Genomic DNA, 26,618 nt, shown 5'->3' with positions numbered 1-26,618 from the left:
ATTTAGCTCTGAGATATGACTTTCTCCTGGGTGTGGGTCAGGTATTTATCAGTGAAAAAGCTGTTTATCCTAAGAGTCATGAGCTGTTTTTGATCTTAGATCCTCAGTCAGGGCGGGGAACCAGCTTTATTAAACCCATTTATTGCATCCAGTTCAATAACCACGAATTGAGTGTCTACCATGTGTTAGATGCTGAGCTAGTTGCTTTGAATCAAAGGTGACTGGAACATAGTCCTGGATCTTTGAATCCTCCTTATGCATTCTCTTTCCTGGACCACTTTTTGGGCATCCTTCCTCACATCTGGAATTCCCTATCCTTTTTTCTTCATTTGTCCAAATTCTGTTTTTCAACATTCGATTAAAAGTCCCATCTCTTTCATCAAGCTTCTTAATTGTTCTAGGGCTATAACACTTATCACTTATAGTCATTTGGCATTCAAATATACTACTTTCTTTTGTTAATAACTTTACACTCTCTTGTCTCTCCAATTTGATTGTATGTCCCCTAAGGACAGTGAGTGTGCCTTCAACATTGTGCCTTCCTATGATTTAGTTTAATAAATATTCTTTCGTTAGGAAAAAATTTTAAATTATTACTTTGAAATATCTGTCTACCACCAAAGGTTAATATCTGATTGCCTGGGATGAATGGGAACATTTTGATGGTTCATTTTAGGTCTGTTACTGTTTTAAGTATTCCAATTGTGGGCAGGACCATTCCATTAGTGCTTTGTCTTAGGAAGCTCAAAACTCTAATTCAGTCTTAACTGGTTATTTAAACACATAACTTAGTATTATGAATGGTCAAGACAAATGATCAGGACCTCTTTGTGGGGCTGTGAGTGAGATGCTTTCTCTCAGTGGTCTTGTGTGCAACGTTACTCAGTGCATTGGTCTCAATGACCACTCTCCCACAAGAGTGTAAGCAATTTGCAAAAGTGTGTAGTCATTAGGTCCATTTTTGCTTTATAGATTTAAAACTTTTAACTATGTCCTTTTTTTTTTTCCCTTAACAGCTTATGTGCCTCCAAAGGACCTTAGTTTTTCTGAGGTGACTTCCTACAGTTTGAAAACCAGTTGGTCTCCTTCTGGAGAAAATGTTTTTTCATACCACATCAGCTACAAGGAGGCTACTGGGGATGGTGAGGTGACAGTGGTGGAACCAGCCTCGAGCACCAGTGTCGTTCTCAGCAACTTGAAGCCAGAGACCCTGTACCTGGTCAACGTGACCGCGGAATACGAGGATGGCTTCAGTACACCCTTAGCTGGAGAGGAGACCACCGCAGAAGGTGTGAGAGGGTTCTCCACTGTTTTCCCCAAACTAACAGTTTATTGTAGAACAAAGTTACCATTTGAAATAACCATCTGCTCTATAGTCCAACACTGTGAATGCCCTCGTAAGATTCAGTACCTTTAAAACACAGCTACTCATAAATCTTTATTTATTATTTATTTATTATTTATTTTTCGCTGTGTTGGGTCTTCGTTTCTGTGCGAGGGCTTTCTCTAGTTGCGGCGAGCGGGGGCCACTCTTCATCGCGGTGCGCGGGCCTCTCACTGTCGCGGCCTCTCGTTGCGGAGCACAGGCTCCAGACGCGCAGTCTCAGTAGTTGTGGCTCACGGGCCTAGTTGCTCCGTGGCATGTGGGATCTTCCCGGACCAGGGCTTGAACCTCTGTGTCCCCTGCATTGGCAGACAGATTCTCAACCACTGCGCTGCCAGGGAAGCCCTCATAAATCTTTTTAAAAAGAGAAAAACTCTTAAGTAAAAGACCCTAGATTTATTGTGATGAATTTGAGGTTGAGACATAGAGGAACTGTTAATAATTATGGAACTAACTCTGGAAATACTGCTTATCTAGCATTTTCTGTCCCATGTACCAACAGTGTCGTGTTCAGATACTTCTGAAACTACCAGACTTCTGATGGCGAATATATATTACCAAATTTTTTTTCTTTTTTAAAATTGTGGTAAAATATACATGTATATACGTAAAACATAAACTTGACCGTTTTAACCATTTCAAGTGTACATTTCAGTGACAATTAATACATTCAATGGTTGTGCTAACATCACCACATTCATCTCCAGAACTTTTTCATCTTGCAAAACTGAAACTCTCTACCTGTTAAACAATAACTCTCCATTCCTGCTACCCTCTGTCCCCCCGACCATGGCAACAAACATTCTGCTTTCCGTTTCTATGAATTTGATGACTCTAGGTTTCCATGTCAGTGGAATCATACAGTATTTGTCCTTTGGTGACTGATTTATTTCACTTAGCCTAGGGTCCTCAGGCTTCGTCAGTGTTTGTAGCATGCGTCAGAATGTTCTTTCTTCTATGGCTGAATGATATTCCGTTGTATGTATATACCAACATCGGTGGACACTTGGGTTGTTTCCACCCTTTAGTTATTGTGGATAATGCTGCTAAGAACATGGGTGTACAAAGTTTACCAGATATTTTAAGCAATATTTGTTTAGATGTGTCCACCTTACTGGATAGATTTGAATACTTTCTGATACATTTGTCAACATTTGACATTTAAAGGATTCTAATGAACCTGGTTAGCAGGCCAGCACCAGACAGTTACTCTTGATATATACAGTGAATATTACAAGAGATAGCAGTCATTCTCCTCCATTTTTATTCGGTACAGAAGAGACTGAAACAGCAGCGTGAGGAATTTTAGTTACAAAGAAGTACTGGCTGACAGGGAGGGCATATGTTGGTCTACTTGCTGATAAAAGCTAGAGAATCTTTTCTCCGAAAAAATTTTCAAACAAGATTGATTTTTCTTTGTGCATGATTTAGGTATATTTCTGCCCGAAGGCTAGTAGATAAACTAAATGGCCTAAGATGTCTTCTTGTCTTATGATTTTTGTGATAGTATAACCTAGCAGTCCACACTTAGGTATTTATGACTTTCTGATGATTTCTCTGTAATGCCCACACTGCGGCTTCATGAGCCTGGCCCTCTTTCTTCAGCACTTTGGGATGGGGATGGAACTATGCCTCAAGAAGAAATTGAAGTCTAAAGGGGTTTTGAATAGAGCCAACTGTATTCGTTTACACTCTAGTTTTTGGTCATTGGGCTACTACAATAGAATTTGGTAATACCTTTCCAATTCTGCTGCCTGTACTGAAATCTGAGATTTAGATTTTCTTTTGTCAATGAGGAAGTGTCTGATTCAATACCTTTATTAGACTAGCACTTATTGAGCTTCTGCCATGTGTCAGGTACTGATAATTGATGTGATAATTGTTTCCAAACAATGATAATTGTTTCCATGGCTTGTCTCATTTAACTGCCTCAGTAACCCTAGAGATAGTCACATTTTTACTGTTGGGTAATCTGAGACTCAAAATTACACATTAATTAAATTTCAGAGCCAGTATTCAAATCCATCAGTTTTGTTTTGACTAATTTAGTCTTTTTCCTTGCCATATTAAATGAATCATGGATGTAAGTCTGCCACCTGCCATTTCTTTCTTTTCTTGAGATACACAACTCCTTTTTCCCTGGAGTGGTCTATGGATGTGTTGGACATTTAGATAAACTTCTAATTGTATGTGAGGTGCATGCAGATCTATTGCACTGTGGTTTTACCCCAGTAGATTTAGGTCATCTCTCCTGACTGTGTTGTCCATATGAACAATTTGCTTCTTAAACAAAAAGGTCATTAAACCACAAAATCAAATGATGTTCTCATGTGGGCTTAACGAAAATTTCATTTAAGACTGAGTGTGTGGATGTTACTTACATTGTAGTTTAACCTCGGGATTTAGATTCAACTAGCATTCATTAGGTGCCTACAGTGTATTTGGTGTAACACATGTATGGTCTAATTATTCTCAAGGCAAATGACTGTGCAGATAAGAAAATGAATTGTGGGACTGATTGGATAAGAGAGTTTGTTCACATGGGTAAATGTGGTAGACCTGGGTGTTAGGTATTATCTTCCTACTTTTCTGAGAAAATCTAATAAGGGTGGAAGCCTTGTTACTTATGTTTGAAGAAACAGATTGTTTTTATTTTTGAATTTTATGTCAACATTAATTTACAATTTAATAGAGTATTTATGATATTAAAAGTTTACTGTTATATACCTCTTTATTTGATTAAAAAGTTGACAGTACTTCTTTTCTTTCTGGGTATCGTGGAGTGTTTGCTCTTTCAGAATCTAGTTAATATCTGGCTAAATGCATGCAGGAACCAGGATGTTTGTCAAAAAACTGCTCATGGATTTGCTGAGAGAAATGCTATAATTTAGTGATCAAAAACTAGCGTTTTATTTTTCACATAAAATCAGTCAACTTATTATTTTTTAAATTTCAGTAAAAGGAGCACCTCGAAACCTAAAGGTGACGGATGAGACTACAGATAGCTTTAAAATTACCTGGACTCAGGCTCCGGGGAGAGTCTTGAGGTATCGAATTATCTACAGACCAGTTGCTGGTGGAGAAAGCAAAGAGGTTACCAGCCCAGCCAATCAGAGGAGGAGAACGCTGGAGAACCTGACTCCAGACACAAAATATGAAGTATCTGTAATTCCTGAATATTTCTCAGGATCTGGCTCTCCGTTGACTGGAAATGCAGCCACTGAAGAAGGTAGAGGAAATATGCTCATCATTTGGTAACAACTGAAATCTTAGACTGTAGGAGCAGCTTTGGACAACTATGCAGATGCTATGAGCCATGAGACACTTTGTCTCAATTATCTGAGTATCTTCGATGGTAGTCCTATTAGACTTGACTTACTCAAATGTTTGACTTACTCATGACAGCATTTATTGGTGTCAAAAGAACCTGAATGCTATGAGATGGTCCAAATATTCTTTTAAAATAATATTATTAAACATTCTAATATAAACTGAAGGATGAAGGGATTAAAAATCAAACCATTATGTACCATTGAGAGGGATTACATATCGTTTCTTCAGGAAGATTTAAGAATATTAACATGTTTTTATTTAAATGGAATGGTTAGACTCCTAGGATAGATTCTGATATTAGTTGCAAATTATTAATATTTAATGTGTGGTTTCATTGAGGAAAATTAAGACACTGTTAATTTTCATTTTATTCCTTATCTTTAAAGTTTTTAAAAAATAATAATAACTACACATTAGCAATAATGAAGTTATTAAGCAACTATTTGTATCAGGTTCTGTGCAAAGAGCTTTTCATATATTATCTCATTTAATCCCTGCATAGACTCTATGAAGTTGTTACTTTTTTATCCTAGTTCTACAAAAAAAATTGAGGTCAAGGGAACTAAATAATAGCTCAGAGTCATGTTGCTCATACGTGGTGAATCTGAGTTTGTGGACTTTATTGCCCTTGTGCAGACAGTCACGTTCTAGCTGGGCCTGCGTCACTACTTCCCTCCTGGTGCAGCCTAGCTAATTAGCCTCTCCCACAGAGACACTTTCTCTTTCCACCTGCTTTCTTCCTCCTCTCTTCCCTCTGGGAAGTCACTTCTCTTTCCCTCTTTCCAGTTGGGGACCTAGGGCTCTTTGTGCCAGGCACCAGAAAAAGACCCAATGATGCTTCACCTTTCTATTTTCTGGAGTTAAAGTGGCTGGAGATGTGTGCCTGGTGGGGAGAGTCATAGACTTGGGTGCCTTGAGACCCTTCAGAGACCACATGGCCACTCTACCAGGAAAGGCATGAAAAGCCAAACATAGTTGCAAAGAGATGGGCAGCCCTTGAGTTTTATCCAAGACTTGACCTCGCTTGGGCTGTTTCCTCTCATATATTTTTTTCTAGGGACGGCATTATTTTTATCATTTATCATTTTTATCACATTGGTGTATTTCATGGCCATCACATTTAGACGTTCATAGCATTATGCTAACAAACCTTTTTATTGATAATTTCTTAGCAGAGTTAAAATCTCCATTGTGATACTAATCAGCACGTATACATTTTATAGTGCTTTGTTCCACTTTTAGAGAAAACATTGAAGTTTTTACATGAAAGATTCCAACATGAAAGACCTTAGAATGTGTAATTACAGAAGAGGAGTTAGATGGCTTTTGCTTTGTTTCTACTGACACATAGGGACCAATTTAGAGATGCTTAAACTCTGCTGGCTAGTCAATAGTTACGATAGCCATAATCTCACCTAGGATATAAATTTGATTTTATACATATATATATAAAGCAACAAAGTGTATTTTAAGTCATTTTATTAAATAATCAGTTTTAATGTTGTTGTTATTTTTTAATGAAGTTAGAGGGAACCCAAGAGATTTAAGAGTTTCTGACCCTACGACATCAACTATGAAATTATCTTGGACTGGGGCACCAGGAAAAGTGAAACAGTATCTCGTCACATACACCCCCGTGGCAGGAGGCGAGACTCAAGAGGTCACTGTGAAGGGAGACACAGCCAATACTGTCCTGAGAGGATTAAACGAAGGGACACAGTATGCCTTATCTGTGACAGCCTTGTATGCGTCCGGGGCTGGAGATGCCCTTTTTGGAGAAGGGGCAACGCTTGAAGGTAATTACTGTCATATTGTATAGAAATCCCTGAGCTTGCTTGAGATCGCATTTAGGGAGCTTAAAATGTTTTCAGAGAATGAAATCTGGGAGTGTGCGATCCTTTTTCTTAAAAGGAATTTGTATTGAAAAATAAGTCGTCATAAAACTGCCTCTTATTCAGAGACGTAGAATGTAAGCTACTGAAACAATTAAATTTGGTTGGGGAGAAGTGTATTGGGGAGCTGAGCGCATGGTAAGGCCGTAGAAATGTGTCTGCAGTGCCACGGGCTGGTTAAATGGAGAATAGGTGTGTGACACTTGGGTGGGAAGGGGCCTTGGGAAACATTTGCGGAGGAAGAGGGTTTGGATTGCCCAAGGTAACACAGCTGCTGTCATCACCCAGGAGCAGGCGGAAACCTTTTTTGACTCTCAGCCTCTTTTCATGCACCATGCATATAAGCATTCATAATAGCTTGAAAAATGTGAGAATCCAAGTTACTGTTTATTTGTTTTCTAAATGATCTCTAAAGTTCAGTTCAGTGTTAGAAGTTCAAAGTTAATGCAGTACTTAGTAAGAGCCATGGAGACCGGAGCTGTTTCCTTGGTTCTCTGGAGTTCATTGTCAGAGGCCTGCATATTTCTTAGGCTCTTTTGAACTATAATGGCAGCTTAGATTTGACCCACCACAACCACAAAGTAAGTCCTGTGTGAGAGAAGATACAAATGTAACTCAACCACAATGAGAATAGATTGTAGTGTTAGAAAGAATTATCCGTGGATGGTTACAATGATGACTCAGTTCCATAGTTGGGGGCCTAAATGGGAGATCAGGTATAGCTTTCCTTTTGTTATCACCATCTTTTCTATGACTTATTTAAAATAATTGTAGGAAGAAAATAAATCCGAAGTATCTTTTGTAATGTGAGATCACAGTGATATTTGGCAAAATGTCCATCAAATTTAGTGGATCCAGGAGCTTGGAGGACTGTATGTGTTATGATTGACAGGGACGAGGCCTACAAGAGGCACTTTTGATTAAAACGTCAAGACTTAGTCAAGAAATAAGAACAGACAGACAAAAACAGACTAATCAAAATTCTATCTCTAATAGTCATCAAGAGTTTAAGTCCACTACTCTGTGAGATTTATTATTAGAAGAGGATTTAAACGAAAGATTAAATATCAGTGTGTAAAGTACCGATTATCAGAAGAGTCCTGGTTTGGCTACCTTGCCATGTGACTTTGAAATAATCCCTTAACCCTGCTGAGCCTCAGTTTACCCATCTATAAAGAGGGGATGGCCACTGTTCCCCCTTCCTCCCAGACTTACTGTGGAGATCAAATGGGAGAATGTAAGTGAAACGCTTTGGCAACTCTAAATAAAATACCCCACGTATATGAAATTCATCAAGGGGAAACAACATTCGCTTTAGAACTGATATCTAAAAATACAGCTTTTGTAAGTATTTCAAAGATATTGATTGGTTACTCTAAAGTTTTGAAAATAATGAAAGGAATGGAAATTGCCTTAATTACGGAGACATAGTCCAAACAACAAAAGCATGTGATCTTCATATCTGGGGCAACATTCAGAATTTCTGAGAAGATTGTCCTTTTCTTTTGACCTTTGAAGTTCTCTTTCTCATGTGCTTTCTACAGGCTTTCAACGTAGATTATTCATAGGATTTTTTAAGGATCAACTTTTGAGCTTTCATTTTTATAGAATAGTTGGAGATTATATTTGCGAACATTTCTCCCTTATAAAGGATATCTTAGAAATAATGTAATAGTTTTACTTCTGCTTGTACCTTTTAACCTGCTCAAATTCTGCATTTCTTACTTTAAAAATATATTTATATTCAGTCAAAAATCTTGATTCTAAAGATTAAGGCATCTTTACTAAGAATAACGTATTACCAATTTTTAGAAGGTAAGATGCACATTTTAACTTAACAGCAAACATATACTACTGGGTGATGATTTTTCTAGGCCAGGTGTATAGCTAAACTGTTTATAATTTTATGCCTTTGCGCATGTGGTATAGAAAATCTAACAACTTGTATGCATGTGTGAGTGTGCACACACACGTATCTGATCAGAAATAATCTCGACGGGAGATGCACAGGTAGTAAAATAAATTAAAAAATTACTGCTTCCCATTCCCTGAGAAGGAGGAAAGCTAGATGATGTGCAAGTTCCCTTTAAAAATATAGTTAATTCATAACTAAATTGTAAGAGTAGATTTTTTTCCATTGACACCAAAGCTCTTTACTGTAGTGAAGGATTAGAGAAATTGCTACCAGCCTGATTTTATTAACATATTTATCTCATTGCACCATGTGTGGTAAACTTGAGGAATATGTGAAAGCATAGTTGTGACTAAGTGAAAATAATAGAAGGTTTTTGCCCCTGGTTATTCTATTTCATTTTATTATATTAACCTAGCCAAATCCACATACCATATACAGGAATAGGATATGATGGTAAATGCAGGGAATGGAAAGCCCAGAAACAGAGCCAGGCAACTGCTTTTGAGGGTTGCTGTTTTTCTAATCTGTTTTTCTCTGGGGAGAGGAGGTGGTTAGAGCAGACCTTGAAGGAATGTTTCTTCCGTCCAGTGGCATGGCTCAGCCAGCACGGGCATTCTGTGGGTTGAAAACTGTATAGATTGACTGAAGTGCATTCTATTCAATTAAAAAAGAATGAAAAAAAATAATTAGTGTGGTCTACAACCATCCCTAACTTGAATCTGTTTCCTAGTGCTTTCTTGAAATGTCGCCAATGATCAGAAAATTCCCCTGTCCCTGGAAGAGAGATTTATTAGCATTGGCGTTGGGGAAGTTCATGGTTGGCCCCAGTACTGTATGAAACAGAATCACAAAGGCAGAGTTCATTACCATTTCAGATCCAAACTTCGGAGGGATCTGAGCACAAACTATTAGGTTTGATTAACATTGTTTCTTTCTCCTGTTGTTGTTAAAGTGGGTTTAATGTAATTACTAAAACAATGCTGTACATGTAAATGAACTTTAAGTCTTGAAAGAACTTTTGGTTGTCACTGTTAGTGTTTACAGAGAGGCAAACCTGCCCTTATAAACCTCGAAATGAATAATGCCCATTTTAATTCAGAGATTTACCACAAGTGAATGAAAATTTCAGTTTTGGAATAATATAGTTCGTTTATTTTTGAGTGTGTTTTTTGGCTATGGAAAAGATGATTTTTTCAGAATTTCCTTTGTTTCAGTTGCCAGAGCAACTCTCCAGTGTCCTACACATGAATGGCTTCCTATACATCAAACCAAGCTAACTAAGCTGACGTTCTGTTACAATGAGGTTTTTAGCACATCACAGGAATTCTTCTGCAAGATGTTGAGTGACATGGGGCCCCTCCAAGATGGACTAAATAAGGCCTCTATGTTATCCTAGATTTACTGCTGTCTCATAATTTGAAAAATCATACATTCTGGGTATAACAACTCTGATGTTTCCAGGGAACTTTAGCACAATCACCAACAGTAATTCATATTTTCTTTTCTGCAAATCAATGGCTTATCAGAGAAAAATCTATATTACATCAGAGAGGTGACACTTAACGGAAGAAATCTCACCCGGGCTTTGAGGTTGAAGGTCCATTTAATTGTTTAGGGGTTTTATAGAACTATGTGCTGCTTAAAGTAATTAAGTTAACTGATCAATAGTGAACTTTGTCCTTTGGAATGGTGACTCCAAGTCATTGGTTGTAAATCAAGTGTGTTTCCACATGAACGTTATCCAGAGCAGGTCTTCTGTATTCTGCTGTGGAAAGTTGGATGACTCTGAGCTGAGCTCTAACGGAAAAGACAAATTGATTCAGAAGAGGGTTTACATTGCATTTTCAATTTAACTTCTATTTTTGAAAGTGGTATGTGAAACTCAATGAAAGCCGGCTGGAACAATCTATAAGGTGAAAATAGAGTTTCATTTCATAATGATTAATATTTCAGTTATCATCATTGGCTAATTTGTGTATAATTATATTTGAATTGGATGACGATTTGCTTTTTAGAAAGCAAATGGAAAAGAGCTGAGGAAATGTAGGAAAGTTACTTAAATGAGGCCTTAGTTCTTTGGCCTCATCTGTGGAAAAAGTAGAATCAACCCCTTGTGGATGTTCAGATCATGAGAAATGCACCTGTCTAATTACTTGTCTCAGCAGCACAGAGATGCATGCACGCAGGCACCAGAAATGATGCCTTTTGAATATATGTGAGTATGTTCTGTAATCAGATCAGAAATACTGAGTATCAAAATTTCAAAAACTGATGAATTTTGTTTGTTTAAATTTATGACAGAAAAGCATTGTTATTCCTTGCATCTATCCTGGTACTATACTGGGCAGAACAGAGTAGAAAGGAGAACTATTGAGAAGGAATCAAAGGAATAGAGATGAAGGAATGCCGTCATTGCAGAAGATGACTTGTTTGAAACGATTGCCGGAAATTCTATTCCCCGAGGTAAAAGTAATATGCAAAGTGCAGGCATATGGTTCAGAACAGCAGAAAACAAGTACCATGAGATTGAATTATTGAAAACAATGTCACTTAGGTAAAAAACGTGAACAAACCCAAACATCATAAAACATATATTTGTAAGTCTTGGGGCAAAGGGAGAAGAGGAACTCAAAACAGGGGAGCCTTTGCTGGTGCAGAAGTGGGTCCACGTTTGGGGAAACGTGGAGACAAAGTGGCAAAAAGGTCTCCTGGAGTTGGTTTCTGCTCACTGCCACTGTTTCTATGTCTTCCCCTTTTGAAGAATGGTAACCTTTGCTGGACAGAGGCTATATACTGGTCTTCTTACATCTTTCTTATTCCTCTCTCTTTCCTCTTCCTTCCCAGGTACACTAAAACGAGACTCTCGCAAACCCTCTCCAAGCCAAATAATCTCTTTCTGTAGCTACTGATGTCCGAAGTTCCATAGTTTGAGGACAAAACCTCCAATTCAATATATTAAACCAAAAGCAAATGCCTGGCTAGGTAACCCTTGGGTCAAACCTCATTCACAGGAAAATGTGATCAACGCTTGAAGAAGAAGCATGCATTGAGAGCCTTTTGACGCAGGATAGAGGGGAGGAGACAGCGGTGAACATCCCACTCATGTTATGGGATGGAAAGGGTGTGATGAGAGGCTTCAGTCGACTTCTCCGTTCTCCGAGGGTCAGCCTTGGGCACGTGCCACTACCTAAAGAGTGACTTGTGTGTGGCCATAGACCCATGCGATATAGACACCATCCCGCCGTCCCACACAGCGTCCCTGTGTCCGCCAATTTTGACCAGCTTTGCTTTAATCACACGGGCCTTTATTTCACCACACCTGTCTCTCATTTCAGAGTGAGAGCGAGTGTGAGGGTTCCTTCCCACACTGACCAAACAACTTCCAAATAAAAGCCCCCAAATGAGAAAAGGGTAGAGGATCGTGGAGGAATTAGGATCACAGAGGAGATTGAAAGGATTTTTGGAAAGCATCAGAGCTCAGGCACATCTCCAGGTACTCCAATTTAATCGACCTGGGCATGGCCGAGCCTTTAGCTGTCTGGGTGATTCTGTGTATCTGATCAGGTCCAGTCCAATTATTGTGTTGCTGAGGGTCCCAGGGCCCCAGGAGGTGACGGCCTGCTCACCAGGTCCCCAGACCAGCTTGGCCACTTGGCAGCCTGCCAGTCATATCACAGGGTGAATTCAACTGCTGCTTTTCTTGTAAGTTAATATTTGGCCAAGCCAAGTTTCCATTTTTTAAAACTTCAAGGGTTATAGGTCTGATAAAATAGACTTGTCACGAGTACATCCTATTCTCAAGATTTTTGGGTGTAGTGCAACAGCTGGAAAACCCAACTCCCCCGCTTTTTGGAGCAAAACTGTTTTTCAATGCATTTGACAACAGTATAAACTTAATATTTAGGATTATTTTTATCAAATTGACTGACATAACAAGAAACCCATTGAAGCAGTTTATCTGTTCAATCTTGGCTTCTGATTTGAGGTGTTTTTTTTCTTTCTTTGGGTTCCATATTTCTTTGTCATGAACATGCAGTGTTGCAGTACCAGTGCCTGCCAGTAATGCCTTTATGCGCGAGGCAGAAACTATAATTTTCTGAGGATGTTTTTCTGTAACTGAGAATTTACTTAGTGTTCACTTGAATTAGTGTTGTCCTGCCATTAACTGGAACTCAGGAATATTTTTCAGCTAATATTTTATTTGAATCTTAAAAAGTGGTTTTACAGATTCTTTCCAGGACGTTGACAAACCTTGCAAAGGCCTTTACTGCAGTTTTACTAATATTTTGTTCTAGCTTTCCAGGTCTTGAGAGTGTTAACATAGTTGATTAAAATCCATGGGAATACATGTCTCGTGAGCTAGGCTTCTTTTGTTTGTAGCCCAGAAGTATCTTTGTGAATGTATTTTTGCTTCAACCACAGTTCCCTTCCTATTATTTTTCTCACAGTGAAATCATTAGCCTGTGTTTGTGAGATTGATGTCGTGTTGCCATGGAAATAAACAATGTCACAAATTCGGTGCTATAGAAAGTAGGGAGAAAAACAGGCTGAGAAGCATAACCTTTGGGAAAACTAGAAACTAAAATTATTGTTTGTAAATTACTGCAGTGTTAATTTGGAAGATAATTCCCATGTTCTAAGCTAACTTTGTCTTATACTTTTCGGGAATGTTATTAATGCAGCTCGTTAGCTCACTTAGTTTCAGAATCACTTTCAAGTACTTTCAAGTATTATTTCACCACAGTTGTTGCTAACTGCAACTTAGGAAATTTAAGTGAAGAGGCACATATGAAAAAAGGATGTAGTGTATATCAAGCAGAGGAAACATGCTGCAGATTTAAAACTTAGAGACCAGTAGTTGCGCTATCGATGATCAAAACAAAGTAAAACGCAAAAAAACAAACCCAACAACCAAGTCAAACCAAACCCAACACAACACAACCAAAGAAACAGTTTGTTTATGTTCCTGTAAATAGAGAAGATGTAAAGATGTGTGACCATTTAAGTAGCAAATACAATTAAAGAAGACCTTCAAATGAAGATTAACCTCAAGTACTGGGGGAAATAAGTCAGTATGTTCTTGAAAATAAATACTCTAGGTTGCAGTGAAATATGTAACTAATTTCCCTCCAGAGATGAGATGTCCTGTCAGCAGTTGAAGTTATTTATAATGGAGTTAGAATTTTCCATTTCATCTTGGGGTCTGGTAGGATGCCCAGCTCCCATTTTATTTATTTTTCCCTCTGTAATCTACCATATATGATAGTTTTTTGTCCACTAAGATTTCTTTTTCATTTACTGTTATCTTTATGTACTGAAATTTAAATAATTATGAGTATTTTAAAGATATTCATTTTTACTCTGATTCAAGCGAAATAACAGTCTTCAACATTCTTGTAGCAGCATTATATATCATTTTCTTGAATACACAACAATTACTGGTAAAATGTATGCTGTAGAAGCAGATAGTTTTATATTTATGTCATACTGTGGCATAAACCCTAGTAAAGGTAGCCAATATAAAGTGACCTGTATATTTATCGTACATTTAAATTATGGAAAGTTAGGGTTTTATTGGTAGACATCTGTGTCTCCTATTAAGTCAAGGTTGCTGTATTTTTCCGTTTGGGTTGTACTTTTTTTTTTAAATGAGAGAGCCAAAATTTAGCAGCAAGCATTTTCGATTGGCTAGAACAAGTGGTGTGTTTTATTTTGATGACTAATTGCTTTTAGATTTTCCAGAAGAATTGGTGGTTTTTAGTTTCCTTAGGGTTAAGCTATAATTAAAATTTTGCATTTCTGCTCTTTTAGCTTTGTGAATAGAGTTTCCCCCCCAAAAAATTGTTGGAATTAAGATTTGCAAGTGATATGAGATTGTTGGAGTTACTGGAAGTGGTATGTTGAAACTGAGCTTATTTAAATAAGATAAGAGAAAAAAATGATGGTGAAGAAGTAAAGATCTTTGTGCACAATAAGGAGAAATGAACTGTAAAATTTGGGGATTTAGATGCTTTTTTTCCCTTTGGAATTGTTTTTTAGGCACGTACTTCTTCATATTTCGATGCCATTCTTGTCCTGAAGGACATTTCAGTCTGATTGGACATATGGGGGCCAGGGTGATAGGCAGGAATCAGGTATAATTCTAAAGTTTAATCCCATCTTCTGTTCCACTGACAGAATAGGACAGACAGCTTAGAAGGAAGAAATGGGCAACTTTAGACAAATTGACTCCAGCAAATCAGGATGTCTACTAGGATGAAGGAGTATTTACATGTATAGTAGACATTAAAAAATGATCCCCCTTTCATTTCTATTCTAGAGCGTGGTTCACCTCAGCATTTGATTACTAAAGATATCACCGACACATCGATTGGCGCTTACTGGACGTCTGCTCCAGGAATGGTTCGCGGTTACAGGGTCTCTTGGAAATCGATGTATGACGATATTGAGGCTGGAGAGAAGAGTCTTCCTGGAGATGCAATTCATACTATCATAGAAAATCTGCAGCCAGAGACCAAATACAGAGTTTCAGTATTTGCAATTTACAGTAGCGGAGAAGGAGAACCTTTGAGTGGAGAAGCCACAACTGAATGTAGGTAACAGTCTGAGGGGGTTTGAGTGTGTTGGTGCTACCTAATAGCTATCAGCTCATCATAACTGCTTGCAGTTTTTCCTTATATGACAAATGGGGACTCAAAAATTAAGACCTTTAATGAATGTGGTTTAAATTCAGGTTTGTTTTGTATCTAAAATTATATCAAAGTCTGAAATATTGAATCCCTTCCAACTACCTACACAGTTGACCCTTGAACAATGTGAGGGTTAATCTGAGTACAGTTTATAGTCAGCTCTGCTTATCTGAGCTTCCTCTGCATCTCAGGAAAAAGCCAACCTCAGATCATGTAGTCCTGTAGCATTTGCTAGTGAAAAAAATCCATGTATAAGTGGACCCTCGAAGTTCAAACCTTCATTGTTCAAAGGTGAACTGTGTTTGTCTCTCTCTCTCAGTCTCTCTCTCTCTCTTTTTTTTTTCTCGTGGAAAAAAGAAGCTCGGCTAGTATAAAGATCAGAAGCTATGGAGACAAAGAAAATTCAGGCACATTTATAACTATATTACCTTGGGCAAGTTCTGGAACCTTCCTTGAGCCTCCGTTTCCTAATGTGTAGAATGCAGCCTCAGATTGTCTTGAGGATTAAATGAAATAACAGTGGGCAAAGCACCAAGCACAGTGCCTGGCTACTTTGAGAAGGTTGATGAATGACGTGGCTACTGAGACTAGGATTGTCTCAATATGATACGATATGATACATCCAAGACTAATCCTAGGGAGGCTAAGTCAAGTCTACTCAGGTTTCTGGAGGCTAAAATTGACCTTAATCTCATTAATATTCTTTCTTGTGAAAAATTCTGAATCACCCTCTCATCATTTATTATCAGGTGACTAGTGAGAGGCATGTCGGTGTTTCTCAATTGTCCTTCCTAAAAAGTAATTTGTTAAGGATGGGCATTTCTAAGTATGTATAGGAGAAAAGTTTATTCCTATTGCTTGGGAGGATTTTAGGAAAAGGGGAAAGATTGGGGCACTCTTGCATTTCCTTTTATTAGAAAGAATTGGAGGAAAGGGGTGGTTTTTCTGCCAAAGGAGGAGAGAGGGAAACACCATGAGCAATTTCAATGAAGTCCTGTATCCGGATTTTAGGTTGTCCTTAAATGAAAGTCTTTTGGTCTGAGTTCTCTGAGGAATTCATCTTTTTTTTTTTTTTTTTAAAATCACTGGCAAACTCAGTTGGATATGTCTAAGCTTAAATCTGTGTCAAAATTAACTGGATTAAAAAAATCAAACTCCTGATAGGAGATTTAAATACAGGAAAGGGCACATTTCTCGGATAGTCACATGATTGGTTTCCATGGTAGTGATTGAAATCTTGTGTCTGAATATATTGGCTGATATAGTTTAAGAAGCTGGCCCAAATTCATCTCTATTTCTGGTAAATATTCACTTGTTGTAAAGAGAAGCCATGTTGTAAACTTAGGCCACATATGACACATCTAGCTAAATTTATTTGTAGGAGTGAAGATACAATTCACGTGGCTGAGAAATTATCAAAATTTATATATTTAGAGGGAAACTTTTCCCAAAGATTCTCCTCCATCATTTCTTCTTGTGAAAAGATTGAATCTTCAGATATTTATTTGGGATTTAAAATCTCCCCAAGGATATGTTTTTGTCCAAAGCAAGTATGTTAGCAGAAATCCTAGATAAATTTTCATCTCTAAGAAGCTGAGCATCTAAGAAATTTTCACTATTTCTTGGCTAATTGATTGATTTAGAGGTGAGTGAACAGAAAAGCCTCTTTCTAACTATGAGCATACTAGGCAGCAATGAAAGTACATTTTCTAGAGGGTATGCCAGCTGCTCAAACAGCTAGGCAAGTAAGATGGAAGACAGGAACCTTTCTTTGTTCTTCTACCATTTTGTTGTTGTGTTTTGCTTTGCTCTCTTTGTGGAAAGTGAGGTAGTTTAGAAAGTGCTTTGAGAAATCTGAGTCAGGCGTCGCATATTCAGGTGGTGGATGAGTCCTAAATGGTGCGGATAACTGGGTCGAGTCACTGGGTCATGCTCTTAGAGTTTCTTATAAACTTCCAAGGAGACATTTTGGAAATATTTTCAGGAAATATTTTCTGTTTTCACCTGACACTCAGAGGCATGGTATGCAGACTGTTGATACAATGAAAACCATGAATTGTGGCTAGAAAGCCAGCAGATGGGAAACTTTCTACCGGCCCTCCAATTATGGCAGCTGGTTTAGCAGAGGTACAGTGGGTGTTGGAAAGCATCTTGTGCGAGTTGCTAAAACATGAAAAGAACTTAGAGTGGGAGTATTAACAGCTTTTTATGGCATGTGGCATACCTATGAATGGAGTGAAAAATCTTGCTTTTTCCTTATGGGAAGCCAACAAGGATTTTTTTTCCCTCCTTAAAATCCAAAGTTTCCCATTAAAGCTAAGATGAGATATATTGGACTTTATTTAGCTTCAATTCCTCTATTTTAAAGAATCAATTAAAAATCAGGAATACAGTTGAGATCCTTGAAGCATTTCAAGGTATGAAGTACAATATTTGACTGTTATTAACATATTTCAATTTGGGAATATTTTAAAGTTTGGGATCCCACTCTTTTGGGGACATAGGTTTCTTTTTAGATCAATACTTATAAGATTTAAATGTCCATTTTTCTCAATTCTGAGTTGTATGAAATTGGTTTGAGAAATTTGTGTAGGGGAGAGATGTCCTTTTCCACTGAACAAAAGTTGAAGAGATGGAAACAAGAGGTCAGAAAACATATTTTAGCAGAACTCTTTCTAGAAAAGTGTTAGACACACATTGATTTATTCAACATTTGTAACAAATAGATTGTTCTGTGTACTATTCTTTCCCATACTCTTTCCAAAATCCTATGTAAGGTCGTTACATTTTTTGTTTGAAAATATATATTTTTTCTTTTAATAGTTCACTTACCTGGAGAATAGTAATAAAGAATTGAGGATTAACTAAATAAATTTTAATATTTCCAGAAAGTAATGGAATTGGCTGAGAATTCTCTTTCTTTCTTTTTTTTTTTTTTAACATCTTTATTGGGGTATAATTGCTTTACAATGGTGTGTTAGTTTCTGCTTTATAACAAAGTGAATCAGTTATACATATACATATGTTCCCATATCTCTTCCCTCTTGCGTCTCCCTCCCTCCCACCCTCCCTCTCTTACTTTCTTTAAACCCTAAAATTAAAAAATTGCAACCAATATACTCTTAGTTGAAATTATACTTGCATCTTTCAGAAAACTAATTTATAACCATATATTGAATTTCTTTACCTATTTTGTCATTCTTACCTTTGCCCTCTGTACATAACAACATATCTTTTGCTTATATGGCTGCTGTCAAGATTTTCTTTTTATACTGATTTTAAGTAATTTGCTTATGATGTGCCTTGGTGTAGTTTTTTCATGTTTCTTGTGCTTCGGGTTCATTGAAATTGTTTTATCTGTGGGTTTATAGTTTTATAAAATTTGAAAATATTCAGGCCATTATTTCTTCAAATATTTTATTTATTGCCCCCCACTTTCTTCCGATACTCTGGTTCTACATGTACTCGTCTGCTTGAAGTTATCACAAAGCTCACTGCTGTGCTGTTCAGTTTGTCTGTCAATCTTTTCTCTTTTCTTGTGTTTCATTTTATTTTTATTTATTTATTTAAAAAATATTTATTTATTTAATTTATTTATTTGGTTGCACCAGGTCTTAGTTGCAGCACGTGGGCTCCTTAGATGTGGCACATGAACTCTTAGTTGCGGCATGCATGTGGGATCTAGTTTCCTGACCAGGGATCAAAGCCAGGCCCCCTGCATTGGGAGCACGGAGTCTTATCCACTGCACCACCAGGGAGGTCCCTTGTGTTTCATTTTAGATAGTTTCTATTATCATGTCATCAAGTTCGCTAATTTTTTTCCTGCAATTTCTAATCTGCTCTTAATACCACCCTGTGCATGTTTCATCTTAGACATTGTATTTTTCACCTCTAGAAGTTCGGTTTGAGTCTTTCTTATTTGTTCTATGTATTTACTTAACTTGCTTAACATTTCTTCTACCATCATTAGCATATGGAATATAGTTATAATAGCTGTTTTAAGGTCCCTTTTGAATAATTCTGTCATATGCATTATTTGTAGTGCCGTTTCTTTTTTTTTTTATTTTGCGGTACGCGGGCCTTTCACTGCTGTGGCCTCTCCCGTTGCGGAGCACAGGCTCCGGACGCACAGGCTCAGCGGCCATGGCTCACGGGCCCAGCCGCTCCGCGGCGTGTGAGATCTTCCCGGACCGGGGCACGAACCCGTGTCCCCTGCATTGGCAGGAGGACTCTCAACCACTGTGCCACCAAGGAAGCCCCCCCTGAGATATTTTTATGTGTCAGTTTCCTGTTCCTTTGCGCTGATAGTCTTACATGTTCATGGCAGTCACAAAGGATGGTGTTAACTGCAGTCGCTATGGCTAGTCATTTATGAATTGTTCTTTCTTCTGAAAAGATTCAAGGAATATTTCTGACCCTGTATTCATGATTTTTAGAATTCTGCACACTGTAATTTCTACAGGAATTCTTTACAGATGGAAATATAATAAAAATTCTAAAAGCTCATCTCCAGAAATGGGTGTTTTCTTTACTAAAGTCTCTGGAATGCAAATATGAAATCCTTGCAACATGAATTCCCATTTTTTAGTTATTAGCCAGTTGAAGAGAAAACATCTCACTGTGACCTCACCGAGATTAGGCTCACAAGCCCTCTTGAACTTAGGAGAGCTCACAATGCTAAGTAAAGGAATAGTGTACGTATTTAAGAAACCACACATAGCGTTTTGTCACATAAATGGGGAGGTGGACATAAACGTTTTCTTTCAGCAGAGCATACACTGTAATCTTCCTTTCATCTCACAGTATCCGATGATTCGAAAACCTTGAAAGTGGATGAAGAAACAGAAAACACAATGAGAGTTACCTGGAAACCAGCACCTGGGAAAGTTGTCAACTACCGTGTTGTGTATCGCCCCCGTGTGGGCGGGAGACAGATGGTTGCCAAGGTGTCACCCACTGTCACCTCAACAATGTTAAAGCGACTTCAGCCCCAGACCACGTATGACATCACAGTTCTCCCAGTTTACAAGACAGGAGAAGGAAAGCTTAGGCAAGGTTCAGGAACAACAGGTATAAAACCATAATAATTTTTTGGGGAAAGTGTGTAATATTTTAAAGGGAGATTTTAATATATCTACTTCATTTGTAAATGTCTAAAATGCAGTCTGTAATAAATTATACTATAATAGTTAGGTAGGTTGCCTAATTAGCATATGATTTTTACCAATCTAGTTCCTGGTAAAATGATTCTACATATTAATGTTCTAATGCTAATCTAATCTTCTGAATTGTGAGTAGTATTTATACTTCCACTTGGGTAGCACTCTATTATTCTGATTTTTATTGGGTATTATAGCTTGTGCTTTCTGACTTAATCCTTTTTATAAATGTATATTTTGAAGTATTTTGTTTGTGATGATTGCCATGTATATCACTTAGATATTTTGAATTCAACTTATTATTGTAGGGGCTAAAAAAAAACCCCAAAGCCTAGGCTTATGGATAATATTTTAACATCTATTATCTTTACAGCTTCTCGATTTAAATCACCCAGAAACCTCAAAACATCTGACCCAACCATGTCAAGCTTCCGGGTGACTTGGGAGCCTGCACCTGGGGAGGTCAAGGGTTACAAGGTCACATTTCACCCCACGGGAGATGACAGAAGACTGGGGGAGTTAGTGGTTGGACCATATGACAACACAGTTGTTTTGGAGGAACTTAGGTAGGAATGAACTCTATTCCGTTGTTGTTAACAGATTGTGCGTTCCACACATGATCACGTATGTGTCTGGTTGCCGGCAGAGTATTTAAAATCAGCCAAAGTTGCTTTCTCACTCTTGGTGCTGCTGAAGTTGAGGTTAGGGTTCAGAGACTCAAATTTAGGCCTGAGCAGTTGTACTCTTTTAATGACTTTTGTTATTAAGTGATCAGGGATGGTGTTTCTTCAGTAACACCCTGCTTTTTAAAAATTAACACCCACATTGCACGATTTCACCAAAAGCAGTTTATCACCAGCCAGCCTTATGGGAACGTAGGAGTCCCCATGCCTTCCGGAAAGGCCCAGGTGACTGACACTGAGATGCGAGTGTGCATCGTCTCCCAGGGTGGGCTGCAGGAGTCAGGGGGCAGGCCTTTGCTCTTGGGCTCAGCTGGGAGGATTGGGGAATGGGGGCGGGTGCAAGCTTTTGCTGCAGGCTGTGTGGTGGGAAAGAAGGAGGTTTGAGTTGGAACAGCAGCATTCTTCACAGTAAAAAGAACAGGCTGCTGTGCATTGCCTGGTGCAAAGTTGGTTTGTTTCAACGATTCATTCAACAATATTGGAATCTGTATAAATGCTTGATATTGACTTTTATCGGAATAGGGGGGATGAAATTTATTGAGCCTCCTGCGTGCCAGGCACTGTGCTAGGTGCTTTATGTTCCCTTGCAAGTACAACATTTAAATTGTCTTCTTAAAGCCCATCACTTAGAAGCAATAAGAGTGCAAGCCCGATCCTTCCCTGAGTGGCTCAGTGGGAAGGTGGGGATTCTACACCTAATGGAAAGGCAAGGTGGAACTTGGCGCCGTGAACCCCTAGTATTCTCTAGAGTGCTGGCGGGCTAGTTCCCCTTGATACCTCATAGTGTGGGCTTAAACTAGAATGTGATGGAAATTAGTTTCCTTCTTCTGCAATGTTATGTATTATAAGTTCCTCTGAATGAAAGTTTGTAAGTCAAGTTGAATGTTTATAACAAAGCAAAAAAAAAATGCTACCACTTGAGGTTATTATGCATACAGACTATATATTTTAACATTTCAGGGCAGGTACCACCTATAAAGTAAATGTTTTTGGAATGTTTGATGGAGGAGAAAGTTCACCACTTGTTGGACAAGAAATGACAACTCTCTCTGACACAACTGTAATGCCAGTTTTATCCTCTGGTAAGAAATTGAGTTACATTCCCCTAGGAAAAGTCAGTATTTTGCAACTTTTTTTCAAATATGAATTGTTAGGTGACTCATAACATGAAAATTTACTATTAAATTTTACACTAAAATTTATTTCAGTAACATATACTTAAAACATTCTTCAAAGATACAGCTAAGCACACTTTCGCCGACATTTTTTAAGGCTTTCTTGTTAGTGTTGCGTTAGTTACATAGTACTGTATTATTTAAAGTTGAGATTTTACAATGATAATAGACATTACCTTTAATCTTTAATATACATTATCTTTAATCTCTTTCTAATAATTAAAATGCAGTTTTATTTTGTTAAAGTCATCGTAAAAATGATTTATCTGGGCTGAGCAAGCAGCACCTAGTTCCGTAAATAGGTGGGCAACTAAGACTTGGGAAGCAAAATGGTAACATAAAGCCCTCATACTTTTCTGCTCCTGCCACGACCACAACTTTGATACGCATGAAGCTAGTTTTGAACATTCTTCTAGGTGAGGGTGGTGGGTAGAGTTTGCTTCTAAATATTTTAATCATTTGCTGACAAAGAGTAGGTCTTGGCAGGTCAGGAGCAGACTTGTAAAGCCTTAGGTACTTGGACTAGTACTTGGGAATCCTAATTCCGGATGGAGCGTCCAATCTGCAGTGACGCCTTTGGACTGTGATGGGCATCACTGAATCTTTCTCAGCGAGTTTTTTTTTGTTGTTGTTGTTTTGTAATATAAAGATCAGATGCTAACATGGCAAGAAGTTGAAACATTTGTAGCTGGTAACGTAAGCTCCTAGAAAAGAAAGCGTTTGAAAACATGGATGTGGATAAAAGAAGTGAAAGGGTCAAGTTTTGCTGTTTTGCATTAATGTTCAATTGCTTCTCGTATGATGATGTTAATTAACTGACTTATATTTTTATTTTGTAGCTTGTGCACTGAGGATATTGGGATAATTCTCTCTTTCCAAAGCACCCTAGCTTTGTATCAGTGTTTGTGCCTGTGGTGTCTGTAGCTCTCAATCTGTATACTTGTTTGTATCTTTCTTCTAGATTGTCTTCCTTCTCTCTTGACTTTTTAAATGTGCAGACCTCACCAGCTGTATCTACCTGATTGTTATACAGAGTAGATGATTCAGTTAAATAATTAAAAACTAAATAATAGCTATCAGACTTTTAAACACTATATCTTTACTTCAAAAAGTTCTAATTTTAAGAGTTATATGCCTAATCCTTCATAATATATGTAATACTGGGGGCTTTAATTAATTTAAAAGATATTATTGGCTCACTGAAACTTTTTCTAGCTTACACGTTTTAACAGTTCATCTCATACTTGTCCGCTAATGACCGTTGAATATTTAGAAAAATGCAACATCCAATCTAGATCACATTAAAAGTTTTATTAAAATTATTATTGTCTTATCGTTAGGTGGCTCTACATTCCCACTTATATATTTTACCTTTTGGGTTTGTGAGCTCATTCAAATTTACGATGACGGTTTAATCCTCCGTGTTCTATGATTGCGGCTAGAAATATAGCCAAAGATGAAGGAAAGATTTTCCACTGAAATAATTACTGGAGGGATGGACGGTTCCTGTGACTCTTATTTGAGGTTAATAAATCATATGGACATGTTTTCAAAGCCTTCAACTCCAAATTACATCGCTGAGCCACAGAACTGAGGCAGTTAGGCGACACTGAGCCCCCAGGGGGTGGCAGAGGCGTGGCTAGGAAGTAACCCGACGAAGAATGTGCTCCTTACTCTGTGCTGTCTCACGATTGCTGTGTCAGGGATGGAGTGTCTCACCAGGGCTGAAGCAGACATCGTGCTGCTGGTGGATGGGTCGTGGAGCATCGGCCGGGCGAATTTTAGAACCGTGAGGAGCTTCATCTCCCGTATCGTGGAAGTCTTTGAGATTGGCCCCAAAAGAGTACAGATTGGTAGGTGTGACAACATTGAAGGCATTTAGACGTCTCCATCATGCTCTTTTATACCATGCTAACGCCAATGGTGTCCTTTTAGCCCTTGCTCAGTATAGCGGGGACCCCAGAACAGAGTGGCAGTTAAATGCTCACAAAGACAAGAAGAGCTTGTTGCAGGCTGTGGCAAACCTACCTTACAAAGGAGGCAATACCCTCACAGGTGAGTCAGATGCTCCAGCGAGCTGTCAGCTCTCGCTTTCGGTCAAAGCTTGTGGCTGAAAAATGATGTGACTGATTCTCTTTTAACAATCCCACTAGGCATGGCTTTGAATTTCATTCGCCAGCAGAGCTTCAAGACCCAAGCTGGCATGAGGCCTCGAGCTCGAAAAATCGGCGTTCTCATCACTGACGGAAAATCACAAGATGACGTTGAGGCACCTTCAAAAAAACTCAAGGATGAGGGCGTGGAACTGTTTGCTGTTGGTAAGCATTGACGAGAATTGCCACGCCCCCAGAGGTGACAAATGTGCCGAGGGTATTTTTGTAGTTAAAGATATTTTCTGAAACATGAAAAAACAAACAGACACACTTGCCCTATCACATCATTTATCAAAATAATGTACCAGGAAGTTCATTCATGTTTTTCTTTTCTCCGTGTAATGGGATGAAACTACATGGCTTCTTGGAAGAGAGTAATGAATCAAGAGGACAAATGTACTATTAATAGGATTCAGGAAAATTCTTGTTTGGTTTTCCACAGCACCATGTTTATTTTTGATATCCGTTATTTCACTTTCCAGAAAAAACACTGGAGAGACACTTTTTGGTGGGGAATCAGTGCCAGAAGCATTTAGAAGCAGCTAAACAAAACAGCCTTTAGTTTATATTATTTTTTGTTTCTATTTTATATATGTAATCATTTTATTATTCCGGAAAATCATATATACATTCTAGTTAACACTGAATACATAAGGGTAGCCCATGAAATATTTGCTTTGTTTCATGAATTTTTTCCTGAGACGTGCTTTTAATTTGTGTATATCCATTTTTCCCAAGGTATTAAGAATGCTGATGAAGTTGAGTTAAAGATGATTGCGACAGATCCTGATGATACCCACGCATACAATGTGGCGGATTTTGAGTCCCTCTCCAGGATCGTGGATGACCTCATCGTCAACTTGTGTAACAGCGTCAAAGGTCCAGGTAAGGTTAGCCCAGGGTTTCTCACCCTCAGCACTATTGGTATTTTGGTCCAGATAATTCTTTTTAGGATGGAGGAAGTGGATTCTTTTGTGCGTTGTGAGATGTTTAGCAGCATCCCTGGACTCTTCCCGCTGGATACCAGTAGCATCCCCTGAGTCATGACAACTAAAAATATCTTCAGAATTTGCCAAATGTCTGCTGGGGAGAATACTGCCTCCAGCTGAGAATCGTTGATTTAGTCCCTGATTTTTTTCTGATGGCATCAAACTATACATGACTTCTAGCTTATTTGAGGATACATTTTGTTTATGTGTGCCTGCACCACACACACACACACACACACACACACAAGTGAGATTGGGGAAGAAATAGAGATGCTTTCTTTCCTGGTGTATATCTATTCTCTGGTAAAGCATCTTCACTCTACGTAACTATTAAACGGTTGTTCCCAGACTTTTATTTTCTAAGGTTTGCTGCCTTTTGTTTTGGATTAGAAATGGAAGAGGGGTCTTATATATGATTTGCTTTGCCCCAACTACAGATGATCACATTTGATACTTTGCACTTGTAACCTCTAAATATAAAGACAAATTATAATTTTAGAATTTGGACTTTTAGAGAGGATACCATCTCTCTTTACCACTGAAGAAACGGATTTAGAGAAGTTCAATTACTTACTCAAGGCCAAATGGGTAAAGACATTTTGAGAGGTCCTCGAAGAAAGGTAGCTATTGATAAGGAATTAAGATTTAGAAATAAAATTATGGAAGTGAATTTTTAGTGACAAAGAGTGGTGTAAAATGACTACTATCTGTGTAAATCATAGGGCAAAACATGGTAAGCACCAAATTGAAGGTTTTTGGAAAACGAATGATAAAAACTATGGTTCTTATTATATGAGAAAAATTTCTTTTAAATACATGTAGATTCTGGTAAAGATTGTCTTTCACTAATTTATTCTGGTTTTGGAAAGTTGGAATGAGTTTAATAAATAAAGTGGTAGAAATGTTTCACGTGCTTTGGATACTGAGGATACATTTATTTGAATGTTCCTTCTTGAATTTCTCTCTCCAAAATTTTGCAGATTTTCTTTTTGGATTTTGAACAATAGACTGCCTTTTCCCAGGAGAAACAGACCAGCCAGGAATCAAGAATTTGTAGGCATCTGGCTCTGGATTAGCTGAGAGAGTTGTGGTTTTATTTAGTTGGAGAGAATTTTGAGTGGGGATGAAAACATCTTTTATCTCTTTTTCTTTCTTTTTTTCTACATCAGCTACGTAATAGTTGCATTCATTTAGTTTCCCAGACAGTAAAATTGCTTGATAATTTTGTAGGCTTGATTATGACCCA

The 26,618-nt window shown here is 38.0% G+C and overlaps 1 protein-coding gene across 1 annotated transcript in view; it reads left to right on the top strand.

The window, feature by feature from the left end:
* Positions 1-26,618, top strand: part of COL12A1 (collagen type XII alpha 1 chain) — a 113,947-nt gene that overhangs the window by 19,745 nt on the left and 67,584 nt on the right. Inside the window, exons 11-21 of the mRNA XM_030859316.2 lie at positions 1,017-1,289; positions 4,341-4,613; positions 6,241-6,513; positions 14,844-15,116; positions 20,017-20,283; positions 20,746-20,938; positions 22,016-22,137; positions 23,934-24,083; positions 24,166-24,285; positions 24,384-24,548; positions 25,122-25,268. Of these exons, the coding sequence (XP_030715176.1) occupies positions 1,017-1,289; positions 4,341-4,613; positions 6,241-6,513; positions 14,844-15,116; positions 20,017-20,283; positions 20,746-20,938; positions 22,016-22,137; positions 23,934-24,083; positions 24,166-24,285; positions 24,384-24,548; positions 25,122-25,268 (2,256 nt within the window). The remainder of the gene's footprint in view (positions 1-1,016; positions 1,290-4,340; positions 4,614-6,240; positions 6,514-14,843; positions 15,117-20,016; positions 20,284-20,745; positions 20,939-22,015; positions 22,138-23,933; positions 24,084-24,165; positions 24,286-24,383; positions 24,549-25,121; positions 25,269-26,618) is intronic.

Source organism: Globicephala melas, chromosome 14 (assembly GCF_963455315.2).
Source record: "Globicephala melas chromosome 14, mGloMel1.2, whole genome shotgun sequence".
Taxonomy (NCBI): domain Eukaryota; kingdom Metazoa; phylum Chordata; class Mammalia; order Artiodactyla; family Delphinidae; genus Globicephala; species Globicephala melas.
This window is presented reverse-complemented; position numbering and strand designations above follow the sequence as displayed.